General features: G+C 39.1%; 1 protein-coding gene across 1 annotated transcript; it reads left to right on the forward strand.

Moving 5' to 3' along the window:
- Nucleotides 1-649: 649 nt before the first annotated feature.
- On the forward strand, nucleotides 650-10,802 carry guca1d (guanylate cyclase activator 1d). The gene is made up of 4 exons (XM_042430235.1): nucleotides 650-2,678; nucleotides 8,566-8,715; nucleotides 9,855-9,942; nucleotides 10,648-10,802. The coding sequence occupies exons 1-4, from the start codon at nucleotides 2,484-2,486 to the stop codon at nucleotides 10,770-10,772; spliced, it is 558 nt and encodes a 185-aa protein (XP_042286169.1). The 5' UTR covers nucleotides 650-2,483; the 3' UTR covers nucleotides 10,773-10,802.
- The last annotated feature ends 4,297 nt before the right edge of the window (nucleotides 10,803-15,099 follow it).

Below are 15,099 nucleotides of genomic sequence, written 5' to 3' on the forward strand. Positions count from 1 at the left end.
TGCCTGTTATAACGTCTTACAGCTCAGGTCTTGTTTTGTTTGATCAGCAAGAATATTAACTTCATTGTCATGTACGACACAGAAAAGCTGCAAATTTTTGGCCTTTTTGCTAAAAAAACTGATTAATTTTCTGTCGATCAATTAATCGATTAATCACCTATTTGTTGCAGCTCTGAAGAGACAACGTTCAACACCTTTAGACAGGAAATTTAAGACTTTTAAACACTGCAGATGCCTGAAAAACCTTTTTCTCTCTGAACACATGAACTCATCTTTAAAGGAACAGTAGATGAAAAATGTTTAGCTTAGCTTAGCACAAACACTGGAAACAGAGGGAAACTGCTAGCCGAGCTCCATCGTAAGAGAAAAAGATACAAAGTCGTCTGTAATTTTTTAGATGTGAATGTTTCTCGTTTTGTCTTTTATTTGCTGAGAATGTTTCTGTGACCTTTGACCTCTTGTTTATAACTGTATGTCGTCTGTATTCTACCTAATGTTACACATTCTATGTATTCTAGTTTCATTTTATATTATTATTATTATCAAGTGGGTTTATTTTCCATCTTCTGTACATTTACATGTTTTTATGTTCATTTTAGGTCTTTTTTTGATGTGAAGCACTTGGTGAATGTAATTACTTTTGTTATAAAGCATTTTCAGCTGCATTTTTTTTTGTATGAAAGCTGCTGTACAAATAAAGTTATTTGGAGCCATCATCAAAGCACTCCTGAGGGAGAAGAAGAGGGCACTGAGGTCCGGGGACATGGAGGAGCCCTGCAGTCAGATAGTAGATGAACGAGCTGAACTGTTCCTTCAGTAGATTCGATATGCACCCGGCGACGAGGACACCTCCGACCCTCCGAACATCTCTGCTGACCAGGTGAGGAGGTGCCGAGTAGACTCCAGAGCCTGTTAACCCCTCGGCTGTGTGTCAGACTCCGGCACCTCTTTAACCTCAGCTTACGCCTGGAGAAGCGACTACAGGCCGGTAGCATTAACCTCACACATATCATGAAGGCTTCTGAAAGACCGGTCCTGGATTCCCTCCGGCCACTGGTCAAGCCTCTAGTTCACCCACCAACCGGATGTCAGAATGGACGACGCCATTATATCACTGCTATGACAGAGTTTCAACGAAGCTGCATACACACTACAACGCCAAGCCGGCATTTCACATTTACTCTGGAGGACGTTGTAGAAAAGCTTTTGGGGGAGAAAAAGGCTGTTTTAGTCTGAACGGAGGCCAAAACAAAGAGAAAAAGACACGATTGCCTATTGAGGACGTGGTCTCTCGCTGCCACAAACACCTCTGACCCAGAATTTCCATCGGCTGCCTTGAACCTGTTGATACTTTAGCTAAAAGTTAAATATTAATGAAACTGAACATCAGATGATGAGTCACTTTTCATCAGCCACAGATGACCTGAGCAGCTCTGGGAAAACAACCTGTGTAGGCGTCGCATTGAGGAACCTCCTTGTCTGAACCAGGACACCCAGGAGACTGTGTTATATAACCATCCTGTTTCCAGGGCCAGCACCCAACCCTCACCTCAACTCAGCAGGTAAAGCCTCTTGGCTTGGCCTCTGGCAGCACAGCCCTGCGGCAGGTCGACCTGATCTCATTAGGGAGTTATTTTAGGTGCATCCTTGATTCTTCCTTCAGGACCTAAGAGGGTTAGAGAGTCCTGAGGTTTGCTCTCTGCCTGCAGAGTCACTGCAGCCTGGATGTCGGCCGGCTCGACCCTCCTGCTGAAGCCTGCTGGCTTTCATGCAACGGATTTCTAAAATTAATCATTTTTCTTCAATTGGACCCCAAAAAGGTTCCAAGAAAAGGATTGTAAAACCTTTACGAAGCTCCTGCTGTAAACTTGTTCTCATTTTTCTTCTTCTGTCGCCATAAAGGATCCAAGAAAAGGACTGTAAAACGCTTTATAAAGCTCCTTCTGTCACATTTTTGTCATTTTTCTTCTTCTGTCACCTTGAAGGGTCCCAAATAAGGACAGTAATCTCCTTTGTCAAGCTCTTACTGAAGACTTTTTGTAATTTTTGTTCCTCTGTCCCCATTAAGGGTTCCGGAAAAGGACTCTAAACCTCCTCGTCAAGCTCCTGTTGGCACCGTATTTCATCTTCTGCTGTAGTGAAGGATCCGATAAAAGGACTCTACACCCCTTTACGAAGCTCCTGCTGCAAGCTTTGTCATTTTTCTTCCCTTGACCCCATAAAGGGTCAGAGATCAGGACTGTAAACTCCTTTATTAGGCTCCTGCTTTCACATTTTTGTTGTTTTTCTTCTTCTGTTCCCTTAAAGGGGTCCAGAAACAGGACCTCTGTCGTCTTCTTCTACTTTCATTCATTGAGGATCAAGAGGCCTGCATCGCTTGTCAGTCTTTTGCCGCTTTCGTCTCTTCTTCCTCTCAGTCTTCCTCATCTCCTCCTTCATCTTCTCGAGGTCTTGTTGTCATTTAACTGAGTGGAACCGCTCCGATGGGGAACCACGGCTCGAACCTGGACGACATCCTGGCGGAGGACATGCATCACTGGTACAACAAGTTCATGCGAGAGTCTCCGTCGGGCCTCATCACGCTGTTCGAGCTGAAGGCCATCCTGGGCCTGAAGGGCATGAGCGAGGACGCCAACAGCTACGTGGATCAGGTGTTCTTCACCTTCGACATGGACGGGGTGAGACGCACACGCACAGTAAATGTCCTGAAACAAACACTGTCTCAATATAACGAGTTCATTTCTGTTAAATTCCAAAAATCTAGTTTTGGGAGTCGTGCTTTGGTTTGACTGGACTGGAAGCAGAGGTCAAAAGTAACTGAGTACTTTTACTCAAGTACTGTCCTTGAGTACAGCTCTGAGATACTTGTACTTCACTTGAATATTTGTACTCTGTGCTACTTTTACTTCTACTTCTCTACATCTGAAAGCTCCTATTTAAATAGAGAATTTACTTAAAAACAACATAATATACGTTCTGCTGCACGAGTACTTCTGATACTTTATCTGCTGATAATACTTCTGTACTTCTACCCAAGTAAAAGTACTCAAGTAAGAGCTCAGACTTTTACTTGTAATGGAGTATTTTTACATTGAAGTATTGTTAATGTTAAGTAAAAGATGATTTTTTTAAGAATAAAAGTCCAGATTCTCTGATTCCAGCTTCTTAAATGTGAATATCTTCTAGTTTCTTTGGTCTCTGTGACAGTAAACTGAATATCTTTGCGTTGTGGACAAAACAAAACATTTGAGGACGTCGTCTGATCCACATTTTTCTGACATTTTATGGACCAAATGACTAATCAATTAATTGAGGAAATAATCAACAGGTTTGACCAAAACCTTTTGGATAATTATGCCAAAAATACACATCCGTCAAAGGTCAAGTTCATTTTGGTAGTGCTGTTGGTGGGAGTGGAGGCCCCTGCAGCTCACTGGTTCTACTGGCCTTTAACCACAAACCAGTTGACTGAAGAAACCAGATTCTGCTTCAGGTGTCAGTGAAGAGCTGCAGGCTGCAAACCAGGAAGCTCTTCTACAACATCTGTATTTCCACTAAGTTCTGAGTTTCAACACAAACAACATGACTTTGTTAAAGGAGGTTCCCAGTGTTCCCAGTGTGTTAAACCAGCAGTCAGGTGTCTGTAATCATTCCTCCTGTTCATACTGGATATTAAAAGATCCTTCAAATGTGCTTTCAATGGAAGTGATGGAGCCCAAAATACACAGTGTGTCCACACAGTCATTTAAAAGTCTGTGTGAAGCTTCTATTCAGCTTCAGCAGTCTGAGTTAGTCATATCAAGTGGATATCTGACACATTTACAGTCTTTTTAGCATCAAATTCCCTCTTTGTGTTTCCTCGGACAGTGTTTCCCTGTTGAGCTGCAGGTGGAAGTATAGTAACAAAAAGAGGAACTTTGGCACTAAAAAGACTGTAACGTTGAAAGATATCTACTTGATTTGACTCATTTGGACGCTGAAGCTTCATTTTAGCTTCAGATAAACTTTAAATACATTTTGTCCTCCATCACTTCCATTGTAAGGTCATTATGAAGGGATCTTCTAATGGTCAGTATGAACAGGAGGAATGATTACAGCAAGAAAAACAGCTTTAATGTTCATTTGAAGACTGACTGTTGGTTTAAAACACTTGATAAACTGTAAACTCGTCCTTTAAACTTCAGTAAAACTTTAATTTGACTTTTGAAGTATTTTTTTATTGAGGTTTTTAGTTCTACTTGATACATAAGTGCAGAACTGTCGACACTGCTGACAGCTGGAAGATAATTCTCAGTATTTTGTATTTTTACTTTTCTGCTCCACTGGAGAAAACTTTTGACTTCCTGTGGTGGAAACTGTGAAGGTGAAACTACGTCTTCGAGGTCTGTGATGTTCTGCAGACAGATTTACTGTAATAACAACAGGATGTCACAGCGTTTTCACAGCAGATGTGATGACGTTGTTGAACATTTCTACACTAAACTGACCTGTGACCTTTCTACTGAGCTTCATCTCAGGAGAAACTACAGAGACAGAAAAATATTCCATAATACTCAAAATGACAAAGTTGTATCGTATCTGTAAAGCTTGAAACTGAAAACAGAGTTTTTTGTTTGTGATTTAATGTTTTATGTAAGAAGTTTTGACAGTATTTTGGTTCCCATGTTGGTGGAAACATTAACTAATTAACTGCTCTTCTACATTTTACATAAATTAATAATACTATATAAAAGCTCACAGGCTGTTCTGTTTTTATACGAACATGTGGAGCCTCTACAAGTAAATATTATATTTACTTTGATTTTTCATGAATATTATCAGATTAAATGTGAGATTTGATTTAAGCAAAACAATTAGTGGATTAAACTGTCAGTTCGTCAAAAGATGATTAATTGGCAGCAGTTTTGTAATTAAAGGTTTCAGTCATTTTTGTATAATTGCAAACTGAATGTTTGAATTTTACAAAGTTCTACAATGTGACAATCAAACATTAATCAGTTTAATGATTTTATAAACTTTTTTTGATTAAATAATCCACTTATTTAGTTTTTTCCTGACCTTTCCACTGTGTGTCATGGTCTTCATTGGTGGAGTGAGTCTGCTCAGTTGTCATGGAGATGGTTTGGTGATCATCACATGACCCAAGTATGAAACATCTGTCATGTGATAACCCCATTAACTGATGAAGGCCATGAGATGCTGCTGACACCTCTGAAAAGGCTAGTAAGTAGCCCTTTAGTAGATTTTTTTTATGTTAAACTATTATTTCCAAAGTGAATTGATTCTTATATGATTCTTTAATCAGTGGCGAAAGAAGTATTCAGATATTTTACTGCAGTAAAAGTACATAAGTATTATGAGCTTGATGTAGTTAAAGTATTGCAGTAAAAGTACATAAGTATTATGAGCTTGATGTAGTTAAAGTATTGCAGTAAAAGTACATAAGTATTATGAGCTTGATGTAGTTAAAGTATTGCAGTAAAAGTACATAAGTATTATGAGCTTGATGTAGTTAAAGTATTGCAGTAAAAGTACATAAGTATTATGAGCTTGATGTAGTTAAAGTATTGCAGTAAAAGTACATAAGTATTATGAGCTTGATGTAGTTAAAGTATTGCAGTAAAAGTAGTGGTTTGGTCCCTCTGACTGATATATTATTATATATGACATCATTAGATTATTAATAGTGAAGCATCAGTGTTAGAGCAGCATGTTACTGTTGTAGCTGCTGGAGGTGGAGCTAGTTTACACTACTTTATATACAGTTAGCTAGTTTAGTCCAGTGGTTCCCAACCTAGGGGTCGGGGCCCCTCCAAAGGGTCAGCAGATAAATCTGAGGGGTGGTGAGATGATTAATGGGAGAGGAAAGAAGAAGAAACAAAGTTCTGATACACAAATCTGTTTTCAGTTTTTGGACTTTTTCTCTAATCTTTGATTTTTGCTGAAATATTGGATCATTTGAACATTTATTGAAATGAAAGCATGTGAGAAGTTTAGAGGGAAAAATCACTATTTGGTGGAGCTGTTAACAACTCATAGACATGTGAAATGTGACCCCGACTACACACTGCTTTTTGTAAGACGTCAAAAGCCAAAAAGGTTGGAAACCACTGGTTTCATCTTTAACAATGTGTTGTATTTTAAAAGCTTGTTATATTATCCATTGTGTCAAATCTTCATCTGAAAAGTAACTAAAGCTGTCAAATAAATGTAGTGGAGTAGAAAGTACAATATTTCCCTCTGAAATGTAGAAAGTAGCATCACATGGAAATACTCAAGTAAAGTACAAGTACCTCAATATTTTTACGTAGATACAGTACTTAAGTAAATGTATTTAGTTACTTTCCACCAGTGTCTTTAACTCACTTGTTTACTTGTTGAAATCTAATGATTGAAATGTGATTTTCTGACTATAACTGTTCAATAACTTCACTGGATCTAAACGGTTGTGCAGCTTCAGGCTGCAGCAGCTTCATCGGCTCTCTGTCTAATTGGTTTATGGCGTTAGCGTGCAGAGCTATTATCTGCTGGGACTGTTTATGCCGAGCTAAGTGGATTCAGTCAACGATGATGAAGTTCAGTAAGGATGTTCTGAGAGTTCAGGGATTGAAGTTCATCAGTGAAGGACGGCAGCAGATCAAAGTTCAATTTGATGTGTCATCATGTAAAGTAAATCGTCCATCTCAAACCTGAACTATGCTTTATATTCACTTATCTTTATTTCATTGTTTTTTTGATTTATTCATTTTTATTTTATATAATTAGTATTTTACTTTAGTAGCCTCTTTCTCTGATCTCACTTGAATGTTTTTCAATTAATTGTTAGTCAATAATCAAGCAAAAAAAAAAACAGATTTTAGTTTCTCTAATCTGAATATTTTCAGGTTTTCTGTCATTAAACTGAACATCTTTGGGTTTTGGACTGTTGGTCAGATGAAACACAGCTCTTAAAGGACGAGTTCACAGTTTATCAAGTGTGTTTTAAACCAACAGTCAGGAGCCCAAATGAACATTAAAGCTGTTTTTCTTGCTGTAATCATTCCTCCTGTTCATACTGACCATTAGAAGATCCCTTCATAATGACCTTACAATGGAAGTGATGGAGGACAAAATCCACAGTCTGAAGCTAATATGAAGCTTCAGCGTCCAAATGAGTCAAATCAAGTAGATATCTTTCAACGTTACAGTCTTTTTAGTGCCAAAGTCCCTCTTTTTGTTACTATACTTCCACCTGCAGCTCAACAGGGAAACACTGTCCGAGGAAACACAAAGAGGGAATTTGATGCTAAAAAGACTGTAAATGTGTCAGATATCCACTTGATATGACTAACTCAGACTGCTGAAGCTGAATAGAAGCTTCACACAGACTTTTAAATGACTGTGTGGACACACTGTGGATTTTGACCTCCATCACTTCCATTGAAAGCACATTTGAAGGATCTTTTAATATCCAGTATGAACAGGAGGAATGATTACAGACACCTGACTGCTGGTTTAACACACTGGAAACACTGGGAACTGGTCCTTTAATGGACAAAATAACAATTTTAACATGTACAGACAACAAGACAAAACAGATCCTGCGTGTGTAGTTGTTTGTAAGAAGTAAATATTGTATTTGTATGAAGAGACAGAAGAACAGAGTGAAACTGTCCCAAAAACATCTTTAGGTCGAGTCGTTTCACAGCAAAGTCCACATTTCTAACCTCTGCGTCCTAGAAAATATGTTTATATTCGACCAAACTAACGCTGCTGAATCACGTTTTCTGAAGCCGTTGAGTTCAGACACCTGCAGCTTCACGTTGTCAGTCTCTGTGTGATGCTGTTATTAGTCTTTGCAGCCGTTTCTAAACAAACTGACGTGATCAAACTCTTCATGATGAAGGAACATGACTCAGTGCAGCGGTGTGACTCACTGACGTGTTTTTAATCAGATATATCAGACTGTAGATACACACACAATACTTGTTAGCAGATCAGTTCATTGTTGGTTTGGATTGAAACATGTAGACGAAGATAGAAAATCAGCAGAATGATCCTTTAATCAAAGTGTTTTAGTCGTGTAAATGTAAACTCAGAACTCAGGATGTGAAGCTTGTGTTAATTAATGTAATTAGGAAACAATTTGAACGTAATTTCTAGGTTTTTCTACATCAAACGTTTCATTATGGGTCAATAACAGTGTTCAGACTCTTCATCATCATCATGTCTGTTTCTTAATATTTGTTTTTTGTGCAGTTTTCTATTTTGTTGTTATATTCAGGTGTTAAGATTACGATCAGTCAACAAGCAGAATAAACTCTAGTTACTGTAATTAGAAAGTGAAAGTGTTTAATTTTAGTATCAGTTAGATTTCAGCGTCAGAAACTGCTGAAAGCTGAAAGTAAAACTCTGCTTTTTTTCACTGGACAAAAGAAGCCAAAGTTATTAAATGTTAAATGTTTTCTTGATACAAGCAGAAAGATTATAATAAAAAATAAAACTACAAATCTGACCAAACATTCATTTATAGAAATCATAGTTTAGCATCATCAGGGTTTAACATCCTTGTTCTCTGTCTTGCAGGACGGTTACATCGACTTTGTGGAATACATCGCAGCCATCAGTCTGATGCTGAAAGGAGAAATCAACCAGAAACTAAAGTGGTACTTTAAACTGTTTGACCAGGACGGAAACGGAAAGATCGACAAGGAGGAACTGGAGACCATCTTCTCGGTAATAAATCACCTCATCACACAAACTCAGTACATTTACTCAAATACTGTACTTCAAACTGTAGATAACTGTATATAAAGTAGTGTAAACTAGCTCCACCTCCAGCAGCTACAACAGTAACATGCTGCTCTAACACTGATGCTTCACTATTAATAATCTAATGATGTCATATATAATAATATATCAGTCAGAGGGACCAAACCACTACTTTTACTGCAATACTTTAACTACATCAAGCGCATAATACTTATGTACTTTTACTGCAATACTTTAACTACATCAAGCTCATAATACTTATGTACTTTTACTGCAATACTTTAACTACATCAAGCTCATAATACTTATGTACTTTTACTGCAGTGAAGTATCTGAGTACTTCTTCTGTATGTGAGTCTTTCCATAAGAAGTTAATGGATGTTTAAAACTCTTGAAATTTTAAGTTTTATGATATTAAGCACATTGTTCACATCTGAAGTTGCCTTTCAAAGAAGTAAAACCATTAAATTAAATTAAGTCAGTGTTGATGAGTTGAGGTCAGAGTATAACTATCAGTGTTCAGATCTCCTTTAAATAAAACTTTGATTGAACAGTGAAGCCGACCTGCAGGAACTGATTCAGCAGAATGAAGCCGCTGCCGCTCCAACAGAAAACTGGGCTGGATTAAGTCTGAAATTAGACAAGTGTTAATCTGCTGAATGAGCTCAATCTATCAGCCGACAGGAAGCTGCTGAAGTGGGGCGATCGACTCCGACGACGTCAGTCCGGTCTGAGGGACATCCGCGACCCTGGTCTGCTGATGTAGAGCAGCACCGACGGCGGAGGACAAATTGACCCAGATTTAAGATTTAATGATAAGATGTTATAATCAGCACGTAGTTAAATGTTAATGGAAACAGAATATTTAAAATTTGAATTTGAAAAGTTAAAGTTCCTGAAATGGAAAACAGAGAAAAGCTTAAATGTAAATGTGTAATGGAAAATAAAAACTAGTGTGGGTGAAATGATCAGTCTCATATTATTCTCATAATCTGAGTGACTCATGAACGAAGCTGCCGCAGATTCTGACCTTTTAAAAGTTAAAAGGAAACAGAGCCGCTGACATCACTGACCTGTTGTTGTTGTTGTGTCGCCCTCTGCAGGCCATCCAGGACATCACACGGAACAGAGACATCGATCCCGAGGAGATCGTCTCGCTCATATTTGAGAGGATCGATATAAAGAAAGAAGGTAACGAACGGCGACTCGTTACTGTGTTTAACAAACTGGTTAGCTTAAAGCAAACTGCAGCTTTTAAAGGACCAGTTCACAAGTTACAAGTGTCTTAAAGCAACAGTCAGGAGCTCAAATGAACATTAAACATGTTTTTCTTGCTGTAATTATTCCTCCTGTTCAAACAAACAACAGATAGAGATAAAAATGATCACTTCATTATGCAAGATTTTGAAATAAAGAACATTTTTGCTCTATATAGTGTCTGACTGTGTGAAGAATGTTTGCACAGGAAGTGCTTATTTATAGAGCTGCAACTAACGATTATTTTCTCAATTAATCAAGATCTTTATAATCTATAAAACATCAGATAACTCAAAGATATTCAGTTTACTGTCATAGAAACTACAGAAACCAGAAAATATTCACATTTAACAAGCTGGAATCAGAGAATTCGGACTTTTGTTCTTAACAAAAAAAGACTCCAAATGATTAATCGATTATCAAAATAGCTGGCGATTAATTTAATAGGTACAATTAATCAATTAATTGTCTAATCATTGCAGCTCTACGTATTTATATGTTGTATGATTGCGTGTCATGTGGATCATTTCCAACGATATGACGAACGGTATGGAAATGAAAATTAATTCATTTACACACAGTTTCCTGAGAAAGGCACCATTATAACCCCTCAACCGTCTTTTGACCTTTGCCCCCCAGGTGAAATGACCCTGGAGGAGTTCATCGAGGGTGCCAAAGGCCATGATGACATCATGGAAATGCTGAAGAGTATAATGGACCTGACGCCGGTGTTAATCATCATCGTAGAGGGAAGAGCAAACTGAGAGCCGACGCAGCGGGGACGACAAAGACTGACTGAAGCAGAACCCCAAACCCCGCCCCCCCAGTCTAAACCCCGCCCCCCTCCATCCACACAAAAAGAAAAGACTTGCCCCCCACCCCCCCCCACAGAGAGTCACCTGACATGTTCTGATGAGAGCGAGGCAGCGGGAGCCGATGGACTGTGATTGGCCGCCACCGCTCCTCGTCTCCAGACGTCGGGACGAAAGAGGAACTCTGAACGCTTTGATGTTTCTGTTTCCAGCCGTCATTCTGAGTCTCACTTTCAGTTTCCAGAGATAAATACGTCCAGAGCTGAGTGTCGAACATCAATCAATCATCCATCATCAAATCATTTCTGGTGCTCGTATCATAAACTTTTCAAATGATCCCCATCTTTAAATCTGTCCGGCTGAATTTTGGGGGAAAAATGTTTAAAATGAAGCAAAAACATGTAAAATATATTTCCAGCTGACGGGAAGGTGCAGCCATAGAAAACATGGATTCTTGGGTTTGAATCATAGACTGTATAAAAATATGGACGTAGTTGCCGTGACGTCACTCGTTGGTTTCTGAAGAGCGGTTTTGAAGCTCAAAGTGAGCCGCTCCGGCCGTCGCCATCTTAGCCGTGCGTGACGCTGCCTAACTCCCAGCCAATCAAAAATGGGCAAAGAGGCGGGCCGAACGGCTGAAACAAGCCACCTAGCGGCTGGCGGTCCTGTCACTCAAAGCAGCCATGTCCTTCATTATGCATAACTTTACGGCTTAATAAAATTTAAACGGGTGAGTTATAAAAACATTCACCCCCCGTACAGTTGTCATGAAAGAGGAAATTAGCTACAGAGACCAAAACCGTTGTTTGTACCAGGCTGTAAACATGTTTATTTCTGCTGTAAAGTTGGGCATTTTAACATGGGGGTCTATGGGGATTGACTCGCTTTTGGAGCCTCAAGTGGTCGTTCAAGGAACTGCAGTTTTTGGCACTTCCACATTGGCTTCATTTTACAGCCCCGGAGGTTGCCGCTTGGTTTGAACACTTGGTTCAAATATACTTTAAAGTGAGACTGAGTAACTTTTAAAAACAGAAATAACTTTATGCAAAGATTCAGCTCAAAGCGTTTTACAAAACAAGGTCAAAGTAAGGGCCAAAAACAACATGAAAATAAACGATAATAACCTGAAAACTTGAAGTCAGAACTTCCTGCTGCAGTCTGACTCGGTCTGGTGTGACCGTTAGCTTCTGGCTAACGTTAGCAAACGCATCGGTTCAGAGACTTAATGACTCTTTTCTATTTGTTACCTTTAATTCTCACTTTTGGTTCAGAAAATCTCACAAAGTCTCACTTTAAATCTACTTAAAGGGGAAATTTCAAGAGGTTCGATCTATATTTCATAAGTTGTTCAATCTTTCATATTAGATAATAACAGAGTACGAGCAGTTCAGCACGATAAAGAAACTGTATTGAAGGACGACGGGTCAAATGATCATTTACTAATACCAACATGTGGTTCAAAGTGCAGCCGAGAGATTAATCAATATAATGATCTTAATTCCTGCTGTTGGAATAAACTCTGACTGTGAGCAAACTGCAACCAATAACAAACAACATGAGTCATTGAAGTTTTGTTTTAAATTCCAGCTGCGACTAAACGTCACCGATTCCTCCGAGGATCATTTTTAATTAGTTAATTTAATGATCGTTTAGTCTATAAAATGTTTGTGACGCCTTCGAATGTCTGACGCACAAAGAGATTCAGTTTAAAATGATAGAAAACAGAGAAAAGCAGGAAACAGTTCAGTTTTTCTACTAAACAAACAATCACTTCAGTGCCGTTTGGAACGATTCTTTACTTTGGTTCATTTCATTATTGTTCATGTGTTTGTGCAGATATTTGTATCGACGTCAGAAAACATCTTTCTATCTCAGCTGTGTGAGCAGTGCATGCTGGGAGTATGGATGTATTATAAGAGCTGGATACCGGACAAAAAATGGCGCCCATTCAGTCCTACAGGAATTGCTCGCCTGGCGCATACGGCAAAAAGTTTCTAGCTTCTGGGTTTGCTTCCGCGTTGTGTGGACCACTGAATATGCGCAGTAGTGTTTCCCCCGCTGGCCCCGCCCACATGTTCCTGCTCGTGCTCGGTCCATAGACTTTACATTGTGATGATGTCACGGATTTTTAAATCGCTTTTCTCGGCTCGAGGAAAGTTTTACAAACATAAAACCAAAAGTTCATCATAGAAAGAGTCATAACTGATGTTTGCAGTTCGAGGCGTCCTGTCAACAGTTTTACAGGCGTCTCTTTTACAGTGGCGGTCTATGGGGGAAAATCCTTGTTGGGCCGCAGTGGGATTTTTCGCTGCAATACCGCGAGTGGCCACTGGGAAAAATGGATGCAAGGCCAAGCGGCTGCGCCCTATCCAGCTCTTATTATACATCCATGGTTGGGAGCCTGCCCTGCAGTGCATGCTGGGAGCTTGTCCTGCAGTGATCTTTGCTCTGAGGTCTTTGATCCTCTTATCGCTGTAAAGGCTTTAGCAGGCTGATCTGTAACGGAGCGGATTTACAGTCAGCTGAGACTCAACAGCCTCCTGCAGGCCAGAGACACAAAATATGAGCTGAAAGCTTGAAAAACGAGCTGCTTCTAAACACAAACACACTCAAATTATAGTTTTATACTTTAAAAAAGACTCAGCTGAAGTTCAGTTAATCCATTTTCCACCTCAGAGCCGAGCAGCGTTTCCAAGAACCAGATAATCCTCAAAAACCTGATTCACCTGAGCTCCTGTAGAACCAGGTCAGTTACTGCACAAGAGACACCCGAGACAAACCAGGACAAACCAGGACAAACCGAGACAAACCAGGACAAATCAGGACAAACCAGGACAAACCAGGACAAACCAGGTTCTCAGGGTAACCCAGACAAGGTTTTATTAGTTAGTATGTCACCAAAGAGACGTTTAGGATTCTGTTCTTTCTCTTCCATCTCTTGTGCAGTGAGGTGTTACTGATTAAAGCTGCAGAGTCTGTACCAACTCTTTAAAGGAATAGTTCAACATTTTGGGAGATTCGCTTATAGAATTGCAAAGTGTTTTTCCTTATTTGGTTTTTCTCATTTCAGATGTTTCCTCCTCAGTGTTACTGGACATAGAAACTCTCCTGGATGTTTCAACCATCATATATGTTTATGTTCTGACCACCAGTTTGATTTTTTTCAACTTCTTTTCTGAGAAATTGTTGTTTTTTTTAAGTCCGTTTGGTGGACGGCTCTAAAAACTACAATACCCATAAGCCTCAGCTGCTGTTGTCATGGAGAAGAAGCCAGTCAGAGGTGACAGTACACCATGTTCACACTGTCGGATACATTTATAAAAACGTTCTTTTCTCTCTGTTTTGTTTCTTCCTCCAGACTAAAACAGCGTTTTTCTCCCCTGAAAAACAACATTTGCAGTTTCACGCTGCAGTTTAGGATCTTAACCGTGTTCACACCGGAGGAAACGACATGTCACATGAACGCAATCGAGCGTTAAGGCCTGTAGTGTGAACGCAGCCAAACCGTTTCTGAATGTTCAGTTTTAATGAGCAACAACTGTAAAAACCCAGTTAAACCAAACGTTTCATGTTTCCGATTGAAAACATTCAAACTTTTTAGGTTTTCTTTCACTATTTCCTTCATTTCTCAAAAGTTTAAAATTTAAAAATCTTTACCAAAAACACAAATAAACACAACAACAAACATAAACGAGCAGCAATGACGTCTGGATGCAGAACATGTTATATCACTTATTTTAAAGATTTATTTTTTTTGTTTGTTTGCTGTTTTTTTTTTTTTGCCGTTATTTACGAGTCAGCGTAGCGAGACAGTAAACAGGAAGAGGGTGCGGTGTGACATGTGACCAGGTTCCCCCAGCCGGGAATCGAACCGTGGTCATTGTGGTTATATGGTTTATAGACCACCAGGGACCACCAGAAGTTCAACTGAATGATTTTAAGTGTTTTAAATCTTTTTACTTTTATACAATGAGGTGTGAGATGAGACCAGGCTGGAGGGGAATGTTTGAAGTTGTCTGTATAGTTTGGTTAGAGGCCATTTTGTCCTTAAGCTGCTAACTAATAGTCGTACATAAAGATCTGATCTGCAGGTTACAACAACACTAACAGTTCTCATTGTGCAATAGATATTTACAGTGAAGATGTGTCCTTTAAAACACTGTATGTTCATTTTAACAAATCATGTGTGTTGCCTTATCAATAAAGTTTTTAAACAAACTTCACGGCTTTCATTTAAACTCTGAACCAACCAAACGGTATTATTATTATTATTATTATT

The sequence above is a fragment of the Thunnus maccoyii genome, chromosome 13 (assembly GCF_910596095.1).
Source record: "Thunnus maccoyii chromosome 13, fThuMac1.1, whole genome shotgun sequence".
Taxonomy (NCBI): domain Eukaryota; kingdom Metazoa; phylum Chordata; class Actinopteri; order Scombriformes; family Scombridae; genus Thunnus; species Thunnus maccoyii.